The sequence below is a fragment of the Lissotriton helveticus genome, chromosome 4_1 (assembly GCF_964261635.1).
Source record: "Lissotriton helveticus chromosome 4_1, aLisHel1.1, whole genome shotgun sequence".
In the NCBI taxonomy this organism is placed as follows: Eukaryota; Metazoa; Chordata; class Amphibia; order Caudata; family Salamandridae; genus Lissotriton; species Lissotriton helveticus.
The window spans coordinates 832,147,782-832,163,870 of NC_136063.1; the positions used below are offsets into that span (position 1 = coordinate 832,147,782).

General features: G+C 48.1%; 1 protein-coding gene across 2 annotated transcripts in view; it reads right to left on the reverse strand.

Moving 5' to 3' along the window:
• CEP76 (centrosomal protein 76) overlaps positions 1–16,089 on the reverse strand; it is a 320,940-nt gene that overhangs the window by 25,490 nt on the left and 279,361 nt on the right. For both annotated transcript variants that reach the window (XM_078687483.1, XM_078687484.1), the window contains one exon: positions 1,463–1,796. In XM_078687483.1, the coding sequence (XP_078543609.1) occupies positions 1,463–1,796 (334 nt within the window). The remainder of the gene's footprint in view (positions 1–1,462; positions 1,797–16,089) is intronic.

Below are 16,089 nucleotides of genomic sequence, written 5' to 3' on the forward strand. Positions count from 1 at the left end.
TCGGGGTGTTTTAATGCTACCACAAGCTGCGTTCATCTGCTTAGGTGATTAACTTTATGCCGAATGGATGGACAATCTCCGCCAGGGGACTCATATAGATAATAAATAGCTTGGGGCCCAGGGAGGAACCCTGGGGGACCCCACAGCTAAGAGCTAACCGGTTGGACACAGCGTCTCCTTCAAACACCTGGAAGAAACGGTCACTGAGGAAGCACTGGAGCCAGGTTAATGCCATGCTGGGGACACACAGATTTTTGAGTCGACAGGTCAAGATATCATGATTGACCGTGTCCAATACTGCACTGAGATTTAAGAGGATAATTACTGCAGTACCTCCCTGGTCCAGAATCCTCCTCGCCTCCTCCATTACTGCCAGAAGAGCCGTCTCAGTCCCTAGCTGAGGGTGAAAACCTGTCTGGGAGTGATGGAGCAGATTGTTAAGAGTCCAAATATTCTACCAGTGTGGTATTTATGTGTTTCTCAAGCAGCTTACTCAGCCAGGGAAGGAGGGAGATGGGGCCGTAGTAGGTCAGGTTGGGTTTCTTTAAAAGGGCCTTAACCAGCGCACATTTCCAGGCAGGGGGAACTGTACGGAGGAGAAGGCAGAGTTTAAAATGTCAAGAATTACGGGGCGAATGGAACTGATGACTAAGTTGAGGGACTGAAGGGGGGGGCAGGATCAGAAGGAGAGCCCGAGTTTACCTTGGGCATGATCAGGTCTAATGAATCAGAATCCAGGAGAGGGCATTGCCCTAGTGAGAACTGGGATTCAGATTGAGGTTCAATAATATCAGAGGCAGTGGGATCATTCTGAAAGGCTGGAAAGGACATGTAGATCTTTTGAATTTTTTGGTGGAAAAATTCTGCTAGGTTGTTACACCGAGTTAGTGCCCCTCTAAAATCGGTGGATTCTGGGGCAGGGTGGAGAGAGATTTGACAATTTGGAAGATCTCTTTGGGTGAGTTTGCCGCTAGGTTGATTTTCTCCTCATAAAAGGCGATTTGGGCAGCTTTCATTCCTGACTTATATAGCCTGATTGCCTCTCTATAGTCTAATTTCCTGAGATCTGATTAGTTCTGTCTCCACCTTCTTTCCAGTCTTCTGCATGCTTGTTTTAATTCTCTTAATTTAGGAGAGAACCACTGAGCAGTCTTTAGTCTACATTTCTTGTGGGTGGGTCTCTTGGGGAGGACTGAGTCAAGGGAGTTTAGGATTCATTGATTGAAATTATCATTAGCCAGATTGAGGTACTTTTAGCGATACACTAATCCAATGATTGATTCTAAATACAAAATTAGCCCGAAATGCTTTGTTGTACTAAACAAGTTCATACTTTTGTCAAAAACTACTCAGTTAAGGTGACTTAAATGTCGTTAAAATGCTGTAGTGAGAGTACGAATATACTAAAAATGCATTACACATTTCTCAAAAAACAAATATTGTGCTGTATGAGGATCCTTACCTTCCTGTGCTCCGACACAAGCACTCTCAGCTGTAACTCAAGGTCATTGCTTATTGCTGCAGCATCCATCAAGGAAGCACACAAAGGTGGGAATGGAGGAAGCGAGGTAGTGGATCCTGGAGCGCACACAGATCTGATCGCCTCCTCGCTCATGGGTTTCCATTTACATTCGTCATGCAGGTCAAACGCACAGAGCTCTACAGCATCTGTGGGCTGGCAATTACCCAAAAACCGCTGATGGTTGAACACGCAGCCCACAGTTCGATACGGGTACAGGGGTTTCGGCTGTTCCACAAGTGGAGGATCATCTGGATTAATTGGTTTGTGGATGTACCTTAAGAACAGAACCAATGTAGTCAAAATCAGCAGACCGAAAATCTGAAAACAAGACATTCAGGATGTTCCCACGAGAATACTTTAGCAGAGAAGCAGAGACATTCCCAAAATAAGCAGGGGACAACCCAACTTGTGAACTTGGAAAATAAGGCCTGCTAACGAGAGAGCTGATGTTTGACCATGTTGATTACCTAGCCCCATATATCACCCGCAGGATTGAAGGTATTCAGTCAGACATTCATGCGTACAATCACTGATCAATGTTAACGGTCCTATGACCCAGCCAAGTTGAGAAGAGGCCACTCACCTATCAGTTAAGATCAAGACCTGAATGGTCCTTATGTATCCCCCTTACAACTGAGGTCCCACCTTTAACTTACCATCCACCCATAAGGGCCAGAACTCTGTCTGGACCAAATGCAGAGATGCTCACCAGATGATGCATGCACGTTTGGGTCACAAGATATTTAAGGTTCAAGATAAAGGCAGCACCTAACGATAAACCATAAGATAAAGCAAGGAATTCCCCCATTCAATAACTCTTTAAAGTTAAAACTCAGCCACTTGATTTTACCACATAAGAAACGATTGTCTTTCACCACAGGAAGCATTGTTTACACATTGAGGGCTGCAATTGTCATAGTGATCACAATTGTGTTTTAATAAGAACAGATTTGGTAGGAAAATTTTAATCTATGTTTTTAAATTAATTACACACACCACAGTGTTCGCAATTAGTAAATGAACAGTAAGCAATGTGTATAACATGGGTGTCCAATTTGCACCTGTATTTCTTGTGTTGGGAGTATGGTGCTTTGTTGAATTGAGTGATATACATGGCTTGGTTCCCCTTTTTTACTGTAATATATTTACATATACTCAATCAAGATGTCCTAGAAGAAGATGGAGGACAGTATGGCGACAAGTCTTCTCTTGAGATCTAGGGTAGCTGGAAGGGGTTTCCAAAACGTATACCTTTCTAGGGGTTACTTGCACTACTAGTATAAAACTAAGAAGGGCATCCTTCCACATGAGAGTTGATGGGGGCAGGGAGAGTCTTGTTACCTCAAAGGCAGAAGGGATTCTCTGCACCACTACCTTGAATTTACCTCCTAACTCTTCTTATTAAAAATGAAACTCTGTCTCCTGCAGAGACTGTGCTACTAATGGCTGTTCCGAAAAAACAGCGGTTATGAGGTCAGTGACATGAAAAGCACATCTTAAAGACAGAGCAGTGTAAAATAAGTTCTTAGAGCGGAAGACAGAATATGATGCAACAAAGAAAGTCCCACAGAAATAAAGATTTAGATACCCAGAAGGGTTTACCATCTCCAAAGGTAAGGGAAGTGCTAGATTTACATCAGTGAAACCTCTGCTGGCTCAGGCAGTGGAAACCTATGACATGGCAGACCATCCAGTAAGGGTCTGCCAAGTCACAGTTAGGGTCAACCCACCCATTTGAGGGAGAGGCGACATTCAATCGCTTCCCCTGTCGCTTGGGCACCATGCAAGGCATGGCGGACAAAGGCAGGGAAAATGGGGAATGACTCAGACATGCAAGGAGAAATCTCCCAGTGCCTCAAGGCTATTAGTTTTGCTTTGGGAGTCTGTTTTCTCTAAACAAAAAGTTTGTAGAGTATGTGGTATAATCCTGGCGCCAGTTCTGCAAACTGTCAGTGTTGTAAAGGGAACTGCCGCAGAGAATGGCCTCCACACGACCATGCCCTCAGGGTCTTATTGAGGTTCTTTGTGTTTTGTGCCTTCCGTCTGTAGCCCAGAAACTACATAACAGTAACACATTTTATATCAGGCTCTGCCTCACTGGCTAACAGCCATCTACCTAACAAATTGAACAAGTTACTTAACTTTGGTAAAGCTCTTACAGGTGTATATTCTAACTGCAGATTCCTCACCTTTAGAATATTCCCAAACACCAGACTGAATCCAGAGATTTTTCAGCAAAGCTCCCAATACAACATTTGGTGGTGCTGCATAGTGCCACAGGGACTTCACACCTTCCTGGAAGTGAGGAAATACAGTTTTATATAGCGTCACCCTGGCACGCTGATGTCAGTTTCCTATTCTGTCTCTGTGTGTGCCATTTAGCGCAAAGCACCTCAAACAAATTGCAGGTGACAGTATGTCCAAATCTGACTTGGAGCCCTATGAAGATGTTCAAAAATTAACACCACAGAATGAGGAGTTGAGAGGGCAGTGAGGAATCGGTGGTTAAATAGAACTTTCACCAGAAAGAGCGTTACCAAAAGTAAACAACCTGTTCTTCTGATAGACGGTTCTAAATGCAGACACCTCACCTTTAGAAAATATACCAGTGCAGTTGTTTCTAAAGGTCTGCGGAGTGGACTCAGATTATGTTGTTTTGCAGTACCAAGAGCATAAATATGTACACCTGCGCCCACCTCACAGCCTATCGGATGTCCAGAACCTGCACCCCACCTGCTAGTGCCATCGATGAAGCCATGAACCTGATGGTATGAGCCAGCAGGCATTCTGGGGTTTTCCTTTTAGCCTGTCCACATCAAATTTTAATACCAAGCATTATCCACTTCAACAGAGTCCTCTTTTACACCACCTTGCCTCTTTTGGTCTGACCAAACTCCACAAAGAGCTGATCATCACCACAATGGTCTCTCATACGGCCAGTGTACCCAAAGATCACTTAGCATTTAGCCAATGAAGCCTCTTCTCCTCTTTCAAGGTGTGTGGCAAAGTGAAACATGACAGCAGGGTGAGCAATTGAGCAACTTGGAAAGGCGAAACTACCTTTGAAGTGAACCATTATGAAATAATGGGGTAACCCAATAAGCGTCACAGGACGGGGTACGTTATAATATGAAAAAGTTGGTCCTTGACTAGCTTGAAGGAAGCAATCAAATTAGGAAAATTGTTGATTCGGGGGGTTGCCAGAAGGGTCAACCACTAGAAATTAATACAGTACAGTTATGAATGTACACCCTAAAAGACAATCACTTTGACCGTGTAAACTATGTATATAAACTGCACCCACACATATATATATATTTTTTCACAACAACATTTTTATTTTATTGATCAGGTAAGGCATATATGCAGTCCTCCACAGTCAGGAGAGCCCTGCCAAACATCAAAGCAGATAGGAGCATGTCACAGACCCAATCAAAAACAACCCCACCTGTCCCCCCCCCCCACCACCCACGTCCACCCAGCGACCCACCTACCCACCCCTTATCCCTCCCTAACCCAGTGCACGTAATCACAGTAAGCCTCAAGTAACTGTTTGTATCGAGCCAGGAAACAAGCGTCTCTTCAGGCCTGGGGCCAATCTACCAAATCCACACCAACGTCAGGTTCCACTGGAGGGACTAGAGTTAAACCCCTATATTCCGCCCACCTCTTCCATATCTTGTTATGTTTTCGGGGGCATCCTCTAGCCTCAAACACTGGGCGCTCCAGCCCCATACAATAATCTTACCTGAGAGCTTACCTGACGAGGACCCTCGGTTGCCCTCTATCCCTCACGGCAGAGGGATACCGCTAACCCCGCTACTTTTTACAGCACCCGCTCTGCGGGTGCCGCTTTGCGGGTTGAAGCGAGGGGCTTGGTGTTGTTGCTGCACAGGACCTGGGAGGAGCGGAGGAACACTCGGCTACTTCGAGAAGGGCGGCGAGAGGCATGGACTCGATAGACCAGGAGTCCCTGCACAGCTTTGGAGATCTTGGCCGCGCCCCCTCGAAACCACGCCCCCCGCCCACACCACTTCCTACTTACAACCACAAACGGCGCTCAGCGGAACGCGAGCGGAACGCCGAGCGAAGCCCGGGCAGAGGGCGGGCAGTCTGTGGCAGTCAGGGGCTGTCTGAGGCTGGGCTGGGCCACCCCTCTGACATCGGTGACTCACTACAGCGCCGGTGGACCTACTAACATTAGTGAGAGTACCTGCTCTTCCTTTATAGCTCGAGCTAATGTCCACCCGCTCAGGGAAGAGCTTGAGGGGAGGGGGCGAAGGGTGTCCAAGCGGTGTTATAGGTACCATGGATAAATTTATCACACGGGTAGCAGCCGTCATAGAGAAGGAGATAGTTATGACGGAGCGGTGGCTTTCGCAGGAGCTCCATCCGTCTAAGAGATCATCCTTGGGCTCTATAGCTCTGGCAGAGTCACCCATAAGCAATTCTGCTCCCCCTTTAACCTCTCCTCATATATCTGATGAACCGCGGCTTGCTTCATTGAGGGCTAGTATCGACAGATTGGAGAGCCTGGCTGCATCATCTATTCACGCTCCTGAGGTTGATGGTATTGAGGCACTCCCTCCTATTGTTTCCCCTGCTACTATAACCGGCCCTGTGTCTACCCCTCTTTCAGCGGGAAATTCTAAGTCTCTGGGCAAACCGCTGTCGGTCCCTAAGATCCCGGCATTCACAAAAAGGAAAAGGAAAAGGAAAAGGATTGCTAGCCCGTACAAAGGAAGTTCCCTGAAACTGTTTAAGAAAGCACGGAAACAGGGATCCAAGGGCTTAGGTTCCAAATGTTCAACAAATTCCTCTTCTCTTTCTAAGGGGACGGGTCCCACCTCAGAAAATGTAAGTGCACCTGTTAAATCTAAGGTCAAGGGACAATCGATATTTGCCCGGCGGTATCGCCTCTTTAACCCACGAATTATTAATCAATGAAGAGGCAGGCGCTGGAGACGGGATGGCAGGAAACGAGGTTTATTCTCTCCGGAGGAGAACACATCAGTTCAAACAGCAGGTATCGTTCTGAGGTGCTCTAACCGCATCTTCTGAGGCCTGGCCTCTTATACACAGCTTTATTGCTTTATTACATACAACACATTCTTGGCAATGCTTTGATGTACGGAAGGACATTCTCGGAATCCCCACTCCAAGCCCGTTCCCACACACATACAGTAGAAGTCCCCACCCCGGTCACAACAGGTGATGATTATCGCGCAGCGGGACATTCCGCCGATTCACGGAATGTGGGGGGTTTGATCGGATCTCATAGGGAGGGGGCTTTGATCAACTCAAGGGTCCTTCAATGAGGGAAGCTTCCTACTGTACGGGGGGGGCAATAAACAGTATCGGCAGAGCTAGGTGTCGGCCTGGGAACGAGGAAGACAAACGGGCACACAGGAAAAGGGGATTTGTATCAAAAAGGCCTGGGACCATGAAAGGAAGGAAGGGAGGTGTCGCGCTGGGGACAGGATGGAGTTCTGAGGCAGAGCTGCGCTGAAGAGGGGTTTATGACCCAAGGCATGTGCGAGCGGGGGTTGTCAGAGTGCGGGCTTTGTGAGGGAGGAGGGCTATGCTGGGGGCCAGTGGCAGGCAAAAAGGGTTGTTCTGATCGAGGCACCTAAAATGGCGGGTGCGCACGACAAAAAGTGTGGCATCAGGGGAAAAAGGCAAGATGGCGCAGATAATGTTTACCAGACCGTACTAATTTTCCACAGTCCTCCCTTTAACATATCCAAGACATCTTGCTGGCCTATTTCCAATTCATGTCGACTGTGGTGGTCATAGGAAAAGAAGTAGGTACCCAGGTGAAGGAGTTATAAACATTACATTTTAAAATCTTTCATCTTAGGAGGCGGGTCTATCGATAAAAACTCGTTTGCAGGAAAACCATAGTAATGCAATAACAGACAAAGATGATTCTGTAGTGAGAGCATTGGGTACATTTCATAGCTGCTTATAGTCGTTCGGAATGTAAATTGATAGGTCATTACATATGTGAGTTCTGTTCATGTTTGGTTGGAGCATAATTAATACAATGGTGGCTGGGAGAGAAATGAGACGTAGTAGAAACGATAATTGAGGGTGTCAATGTTTGAAGTTAATGAGTTCTCAGCATTCTTTGTCGTCTTTTGTTGGCGCTGTGGAGCACCGGCGGTGGAGCTACGGGTCCAGCTCTATTCTAGGTCCCGCGTTGCAGGGCACGACCTTTTCCTCGCGCTTCTGGTCAAAAAGGTCCTTTTCGCCCTGTGTCCTTTGAGTTGATTGTCAAAAAGGTTCAGATGGAAGAAGAGTGTGTAGTCCATAGGGTAGGTCGGAGAAAAGGGGGGGGGGGGGGATGGAGCTGGGCCAAATCGGGAACAGATCAGGGGGGCGGAAATTTCAGGTAGGCAGGCTCATGACCGAATTCAGAGAGCGGGGACTTTCCGGCACACGTTGAACATTGAGCAGGGGCATCAGGTCAGCCCTTTCCTCTCACTTTGACGGAAACAGTGCCTCGTCCTGCAACTCCTTTCTGTCGCGGTCTCGCCTTGGCCAATGTCGCAGATGTTCCACGATCTGTAGTCAGGCCACGTGCTCCCACATCCGGTCCTTCTTTCCTCCGACAGTCGTACCCTTAAATGAGTTTGAAAAGACAGTCTTTAGAGAATTGACAGAGGAAGGTAATCACATAAGTCTATTTCTCTCCCAGCTCCAGGCAAAAATGGGAAACGTCCGTTATATTGGGGTTCACAATTAACATATAAATGATTGATGATGGGCTTGCTGGATTTACTATAACTTTCCTTCACAACTATTACTTTGGTGTTTGTTGGTCGTGGTACGAGATCTGGTACCTGTTATTGCATTTCAGTTACGCCAGTTCTTCTGACGGAGACCCACCTTCTTACTACGAGCCTTACAAAGCTATACCGTTCTCCGGGGCTTTATATTTAAAAAGGGCGCTGTGTGCTATCACCATGGTCTGACAGGTATCTTGCTGAGGGACGAACATAGGCTAAACATTTTTCATTCTATCAATGCATCCTGCCTAAACATTTTCGCTTTCAACAGGGTTCATTGCAATGATTTCTTCGCTTCGGTCTAATTTTTAACTTTGTAAAACATCATTCTGGTTCCTGCGTAGCCTCTTACGGCCTGACTACTTAATTAGAAAAGACAGGGGTCTTATGGGAAACAACTAGGGACATAGAAAACTGTGGTAAGGGCGTAAGTAGACCCATCTCTTATGACCGGGGGTGAGGGACAGTTTTATAACCCTCGTCTGGGGCAGCTGATACGAAACAGGGGGCGTTCCGGGAACATGAGGATGTTTCGATCACCTTTACTGTTTGGGTATTGCGACAATTCGGGACGGGGAAGGTCGCGTTATCTGAGGCATCTTTTTATAACACAGGAGCCGCTGACATGTAGTTCCCTTATTTCGGGTCAGATTAGGGAACCTCAGTCGTCTTACCTGTCCTTTCCCTAATGGCCAAATCTCGGTTTCATCAATTTTTAGCAGAAAGGAGAGGTAGTGACACGGCGTCAGGGTGATTTTTATTTAGGATAAATTTTGAGCAAATACTTGTGGTATTTGGTGCCAATTGGGTGGTGCACTAGGGGTGGCGGTTTGCCAATTTAGGTGCTAGTCGCTCGGAAGAGCGAGAGAGAGAGAGAGAGAGAGAGAGAGAGAGGTGCAACAACAGGCTAAATAGTACACGTGCGACATGGGGAGTGACCGTGCATTAAGATAGGCTATTCAGCGCGTTATATAACATAAGACATTACGGGTCTGTGTTAGAATTTTGAAAGCATGCAGTTTGGGATGGACGAGCATTAGGCCGGGTACAGGGGACATACATCGAGTAAAAAAAAGGGGGGCACCATTGTGTCGCATTTCTTGCATTCTCGGTCCTTTAACCAGTTAAGTCAACGCGTCAGTCATACACAAACATCATCTCATAGTTTCAGACATACGTGACAGGTGTCCATTCACGCAACACGGATTAAGGGTGATCGCTTTCATCATGTCATACAATTTATTGGCTCTTTTGGTACAAGAGCAGTTTGTGGGTGTGTTTAGGTGCCACCAGGCAGTGTTAGTCCGCTTCGTGTATCAGACATGGCGAGGCTTCAGACCTTCACCATACCTTGGTCGTGATTCCGATGTGGCCTGCAGGGGGGGAAAAAAGAGGGGAGGGGGACAACATTCGAGCACATCAAAAGCACGGGTACGAAGGTCTTTTACTTACCTCATACTCGTCTTATCTCCTCGGGATAGAATCCCTGGGGTTGTGGTTTCTGGAGCCAAAAAGGGGGGGGGGCAGTGTGCCCTTATAGGCTGTGAGTAGGAAAACGTTAGAGAATCAGAAGCACTTAGCGCGAGGTTTCTAGTTGGTAGGTGTATTTAGCTGTCGGGGTCCTTAAATCTCTTCCAACGCTGTGATGTTCTAAGGTTTATCAGTTCTTCGGTCAACTCTGTTCCCTAGTACCTTTGAGTGTCGTATCTTTATAATATTCTATCATTTACATCGTTTCACTTTACCCATCCTTTATATTCCATCTTTTACACCGTTTCGTCTTACCCAACCCCAGAAATCGAGGTCTTTCTCCACGCGCGAGTCCCTGAGTCAGTCGCATATTTGACGGCAGAGTGTCGTGTCTTAGATTCGATCCTGCATCCGGGGCTGGGCAACCATCTTCTATCAACCTTAAAGAGAGAGCAGAGTAGGGTGCACAGAAAAAAACTCTCCCGCCGATCCCATATTTTAAATAAAGCATGCAATACCAGTTCATAGTTTCGAAAACCTTTATTTGCACAATCGTTCAGCATGTTGATAGGACAGTGTGATCGGGGTTGGCCGGATACGGCAATGGCTAAAGTGCGTACAGTAGAGGGGGGGGGAGGGGCTATCTTGTAGGATTAAAAACATGTTTAAAAAGGTTCATTCATTCATTTGCAGGGAACTAAAAACGTCTATCGAATAGTTGAGGGACCAAGGGGCATTCATTTCATAATTGGAAACACAGTTGGACTAGTTGTAATCAAATTCCTATAGGTATACCATGGGAGTGTGTCATAAGCGAGGTTACATGTCAGATATGATAATATCATAATGAATCGTACATTGAAAAACATTTTTCACGAGGTCCTTTTACATGTTCGTCGAGTGAATCCTTCCTCTTTTCCGTCAAGTGTACAAAGGATCATATATATTTTTCAGAACATCGAGTCTTTTTAGCTAAAAAAAAAAAAAAAACACCACGAGGTGTTCGTGAGTTCCTATTGATACCAGCGCCATTTTGGGCAGGGCCGGGTTAGTCCGGAAGTAGCGTCAGGGAAAAATGTCTCCTACAACCGGCAGTTGGACCAGAGTCCTTTTCGGCAGTTCGAGAATTCATGCTAACAGAAGGAGTGGCTATGTCATGCTTATTTCGTTAGCGACCAAGGCAGTTGTTCCTCACCGGAAGCCTGCAGGGGCCGAGGGCTCCTGGGACCTTTGTAGAATCTTCAAGGCTGTGGGGGTGCTGTTGGAGGTGGGGGCTCGTGCTCCGGTGGGCAAGCGCTCGAGTTACATTGCTGTTCACAGTTACTCTAGCGGCCGAGACCCGCCTTCCAGGGGGCCCAGACGCCATTTTGAGGCCTGCAGCAGCCGCCCTTCGTCGAGTCTGCAAGAGTGGAGGAGACCTTTTGGAATGAACCCATGTCCAGTGCTGCGGAAGTATGGCCACCTGCGGTGCATGTTCGGTGCTGTGCAAGTATCGGCACCGTTGCATGTTCGGTGCTGCGCAAGTATCGGCACCGTTGCATGTTCGGTGCTGCGCAAGTACTGGGGCGCCACCATGGTATGTTCGGTGCTACGCAGGTATTGGCACCACCGCCTGGCTGGAGGAGTTCGGCGCTGGGCCGGGGGCTGGGAAACCTCCTATCCGTGGAGGTGGGAGAGGCTCGTCCGCGTCGCCTCTCCCTCCCAGCCCGACCTGGACTAATTTTCGCGGAGGTATGTACAAGACATCCCCCCTCCAGAGTTGTCGCAGCCATTATTCAAGAAAGAAGTGGCGCCTGGCGTGTTGCTGCCGCCATTACGGAGGAGAAAAGAAAGAAGTGGCGCCTGGCGCGTTGTCGCGGCCATTACGGAGGAGAAAAGGAAAAATGTCCCGTCCGTCTCTGGGCCGGGCTTCCGGTGGATGTCGGCCGGACGCCTCTTGCTCTGGCCCCATGAACGGGTTCCTTGGCTCATCGGCTGCAGCCGGATCCAGTTGGCCCCAGTCCCTGGCCATTGGTGGCCGGACCGGGAAGACATGTGGCGGGACTATCTGCAACTCTCACGTGCCACCGTGGCCGGACTGGGGGGGAGAGGGGTCGAGGACATAGACATTCCCCCCCCTACAACTCTCCGGTGTGGTCAAGGTGATCCCCTGGCTGGGTCCCGCTGGCCCTTGTCTCTCCTCCGGCTCCACCCTATGTTACGATTTCCTGGCCGACTGTTGGCAGCAGGACCCGCCTTATATGGGTTGCTGCCGGCTGGGCGTAGCCGTAACCCTGCCCTACTTTGGAAGGTTCCAGAATGGGGGGGGGGGGCGAATGTTCTGCTGACTTTCATTTTCTAGTTTACTGTTATTATTACGTACTGTTATTTGTTTCTTGTTCGTCATGTTAAATAAAAGTTCAAGTTCATCAGTGGCCTACGGATTTCGTTTTCTCATTCCCTTCTTTCCAGGTTGTTTCATGCTAAAGCTTCTGTTAACAGAAGTTTAAGTAACACGGTAACACAGGCAGAGGGATGACGCAGATTCATGCATCACGTACACACAAACTCAGACGGGGAGACAGTACAAGTATTATATAAAAAGACCCAAGACAAACATAAAACAGTTATTGGCCACAATTATCTTATTTCTATATGCTGCGCATACTTTTTGTTAGAGCAATGGGGCAGGCTTTAGTTATATGCCTATAAGGATGCGGAAGAAAGGAGGTAGTAGGTTTTCAGACATTGGCAATCTCCCTGGTCCTCTCGGCGAAGGATACTTGTGTAACCCTTACCTCGAAATACCCTAGACTTTTCCCTACTTGGCTAAACGTAAGGTTGCTTGATCATGTGTGTACGTTATTCTTTCGGGGTTTGTCGTCTGTCAATTTAGAGCTAGACTGGGTTTTCCCGTCTTATCGTTGTTTTGATCTATCAGGACTCGAACATGTCGCTGAAATCGGCTTGGCGAAATCTGTGCCATCGGGCATAATCGAACGTGGTGGTTCTATCTGGCCTGTCCATGTCAGTCTGATTCATCTTTGTCTCGCGCCTTTTCCCTTTCTGCCGGCCTGTTATTCCTGTCGGTCCTCTGCTCCTACTCACGTTCAGTAGAGTCGGGCATTGGGCTTTCCAGTGCCCGGCATATCTACAAAAAGCACATTGGTTTTGCCCTAAGTCTGGCCGTCCTGTGCGTAGTGTCGGGGGATTACTTTCGGGACGTTGTGTCCTGGGGTCGTCCTGTCGATACGTTCCTTTACCTGCTCTGCCCTCGTCTTTTTTCTTTCGTTGCATTGCTTCTTTGCGCCACATACCGAGGCAGTCGAGCATAATAGGCGTTGTCTTATTATCACGAAGGGCTATTTCTAACGTTTCTATTTTATCAAGATCGAAGGATCCTATCAGTGGCCACTGTTTCTCTTGATTTTCTTTGGTATACCTGTGCCACAGTTTACTATAGGCTATGGTAACTAATCCATAGTTTATGAACATGTCTTTATTAGGGGTGCCTTCCAGCGGAGCTAGATGATCCACCTCTAATAAACGGTCCGGGCTGAACCAGCTATCGACCAGTGGGGAGAAGACAGACATGACAGCTCAACAATGAGGGACAAAAAGTCAGCACTGCCTATCTTATCACTGTGTGCAAAGACTAGACAGAATATTTCTATTCTACGTTGTTTGCAGGCAGTGAATACCTCATGAACCAATATCAAATGAACAAAAAGAGGACCAGTGGGAAGAATAAGTAGATTCGCAAAAGATCTGCGTCCTCTACCCTTTCACTATCTGCAAAGGGGAACCTGTTCTTTCCTGTTTGTAGACAGAGAATCTCCAGAAAACAATCCGCGAACAGTAGCTCGGGGTCAAAAACAGTTAATCAGTGGCCGTTAATAAATAATCGATTCAGTGGGGGAGAAAGATAGGCGCGACGGCTGCGTTACCTATCCTTCACTGTTTGCAAAGAGAAAGAGCCTACTGTTTCTTCGTGTGCAGACAGTGAATCTCCAAATAGGTCAACAAAGAGTAATACTAGTATTTTCTGAACAATTAAACAATTATTTCGTGTTTCGTCGTGTCTACAAGACCTTACCCGGACCGTATGGACAGTTTCTTGTCTTCCGAATCCAGCGCCCGATCGTCCTCTTTTCTTTGTATTCCTCGCAGCACTCCTGATGGTTCCCAGTCAGGACCGTAGATCACTCGGGAGAGGTCTGTTCGGAACCAGTGAAGTTCGGATGATCGGCTGCCAGACGAGGGTCTATTGGGCAAGAGCTCTCCCGATCGTTGCAGTCGTTCACTCTGTCGTCAGGACCTCTCCCACTGGATCCACGAGTCGCTGATGGGCCCCACGCTTGGGACGCCAATTGTTAAATCTAAGGTCAAGGGACAATCGATATTTGCCCGGCGGTATCGCCTCTTTAACCCACGAATTATTAATCAATGAAGAGGCAGGCGCTGGAGACGGGATGGCAGGAAACAAGGTTTATTCTCTCCAGAGGAGAACACATCAGTTCAAACAGCAGGTATCGTTCTGAGGTGCTCTAACCGCATCTTCTGAGGCCTGGCCTCTTATACACAGCTTTATTGCTTTATTACATACAACACATTCTTGGCAATGCTTTGATGTACGTAAGGACATTCGCGGAATCCCCACTCCAAGCCCGTTCCCACACACATATACAGTAGAAGTCCCCACCCCGGTCACAACAGGTGATGATTATCGCGCAGCGGGACATTCCGCCGATTCACGGAATGTGGGGGGTTTGATCGGATCTCATAGGGAGGGGGCTTTGATCAACTCAAGGGTCCTTCAATGAGGGAAGCTTCCTACTGTACGGGGGGGGGGCAATAAACAGTATCGGCAGAGCTAGGTGTCGGCCTGGGAACGAGGAAGACAAACGGGCACACAGGAAAAGGGGATTTGTATCAAAAAGGCCTGGGACCATGAAAGGAAGGAAGGGAGGTGTCGCGCTGGGGACAGGATGGAGTTCTGAGGCAGAGCTGCGCTGAAGAGGGGTTTATGACCCAAGGCATGTGCGAGCGGGGGTTGTCAGAGTGCGGGCTTTGTGAGGGAGGAGGGCTATGCTGGGGGCCAGTGGCAGGCAAAAAGGGTTGTTCTGATCGAGGCACCTAAAATGGCGGGTGCGCACGACAAAAAGTGTGGCATCAGGGGAAAAAGGCAAGATGGCGCAGATAATGTTTACCAGACCGTACTAATTTTCCACACACCTCCCTTTTCTGCCCACCAGCCTTTGACTTCCTGTGCCCCGGCTACCATTGTACAAATCGAGGAGCTGTTGAAATCACCGCTGTCTCCGATTGTCGATAGAGTAGCAGGGTTGGGAGATAGGCTAGACAGGTTTGAACAATCAACCCTGGATAGCTTCTTCTCACTGAAAGCACTCATCAAACTCCACTCTAAGTTAAGGGAGGAGGGGCAGGGAGGGACCTCTCCAAATAGTAAAACTATGGTGTCTCAGCAGGCTTTGCCTGATGTATCCCCTGTGGCTATTGTGGCAACCCCTCAGCCGACTGACATTGCACCCGTAGTGCCGCTGGGGGCTCCCTCGGGGAGCGCTGGTCGAAAAGCGCAAGCTCTTCCTAGTATCCCTAAGCCCCCTAAAGCGCCGGGTGAAAAGCCGGGTCGGGCTGAGCTGCCAGGGGGGAGTGGCCCAGTTAAAACAAAGGGAATCCCAAAGGGGACGGGCAGAGGCAAAGCTACTTTTCAGGCCTTCCCAGCCGAAACTCTGACTTTTAACCCTGCTCCTACACACCCGCAAACACAACCATCAAACGTGCCCATAAAGTCGTATCTTCCAAAGCTGCGCCCAAATCTCCTCCAGTGAACTTGCCCCCAGACTGCCACCCGAATGTTGCTGTCCTTATAAATGTACCCACGCTGAAGGTTGGTCAAAATGAATCCCCTCAAGCTTTACTAAACAAAACAATGCACTGGCTTGAGTCCAACAGACCCCTTGCGAGGGGTCTTGACGGCCACATTATAGGAGCCAGAAGGGTGGATTGGGTGGGTTACGGACACAAGCAAGCGGAAGGAGACTGCGTGGTGGTCAATTTTAGGGATAGAAGAGTAGCACAAACTATTTGTGACTACAAACCTAATCCTGGGGGGCAGGGAATCGGCATAGTGGACTTAACGTTTTTTTATCCAAGATTAGTCCCAACCCCGACTGGCCGAGATTTCCGCACGGGACGGAGTAATAGCACTCACTGTTTTGATTTCCCTGCTATACCGCTATTCTATCCTCAGGCAGTCTGGTCATCGCCTAGGTGGAGACCTCCGGGATATTGAAACAAAATCAA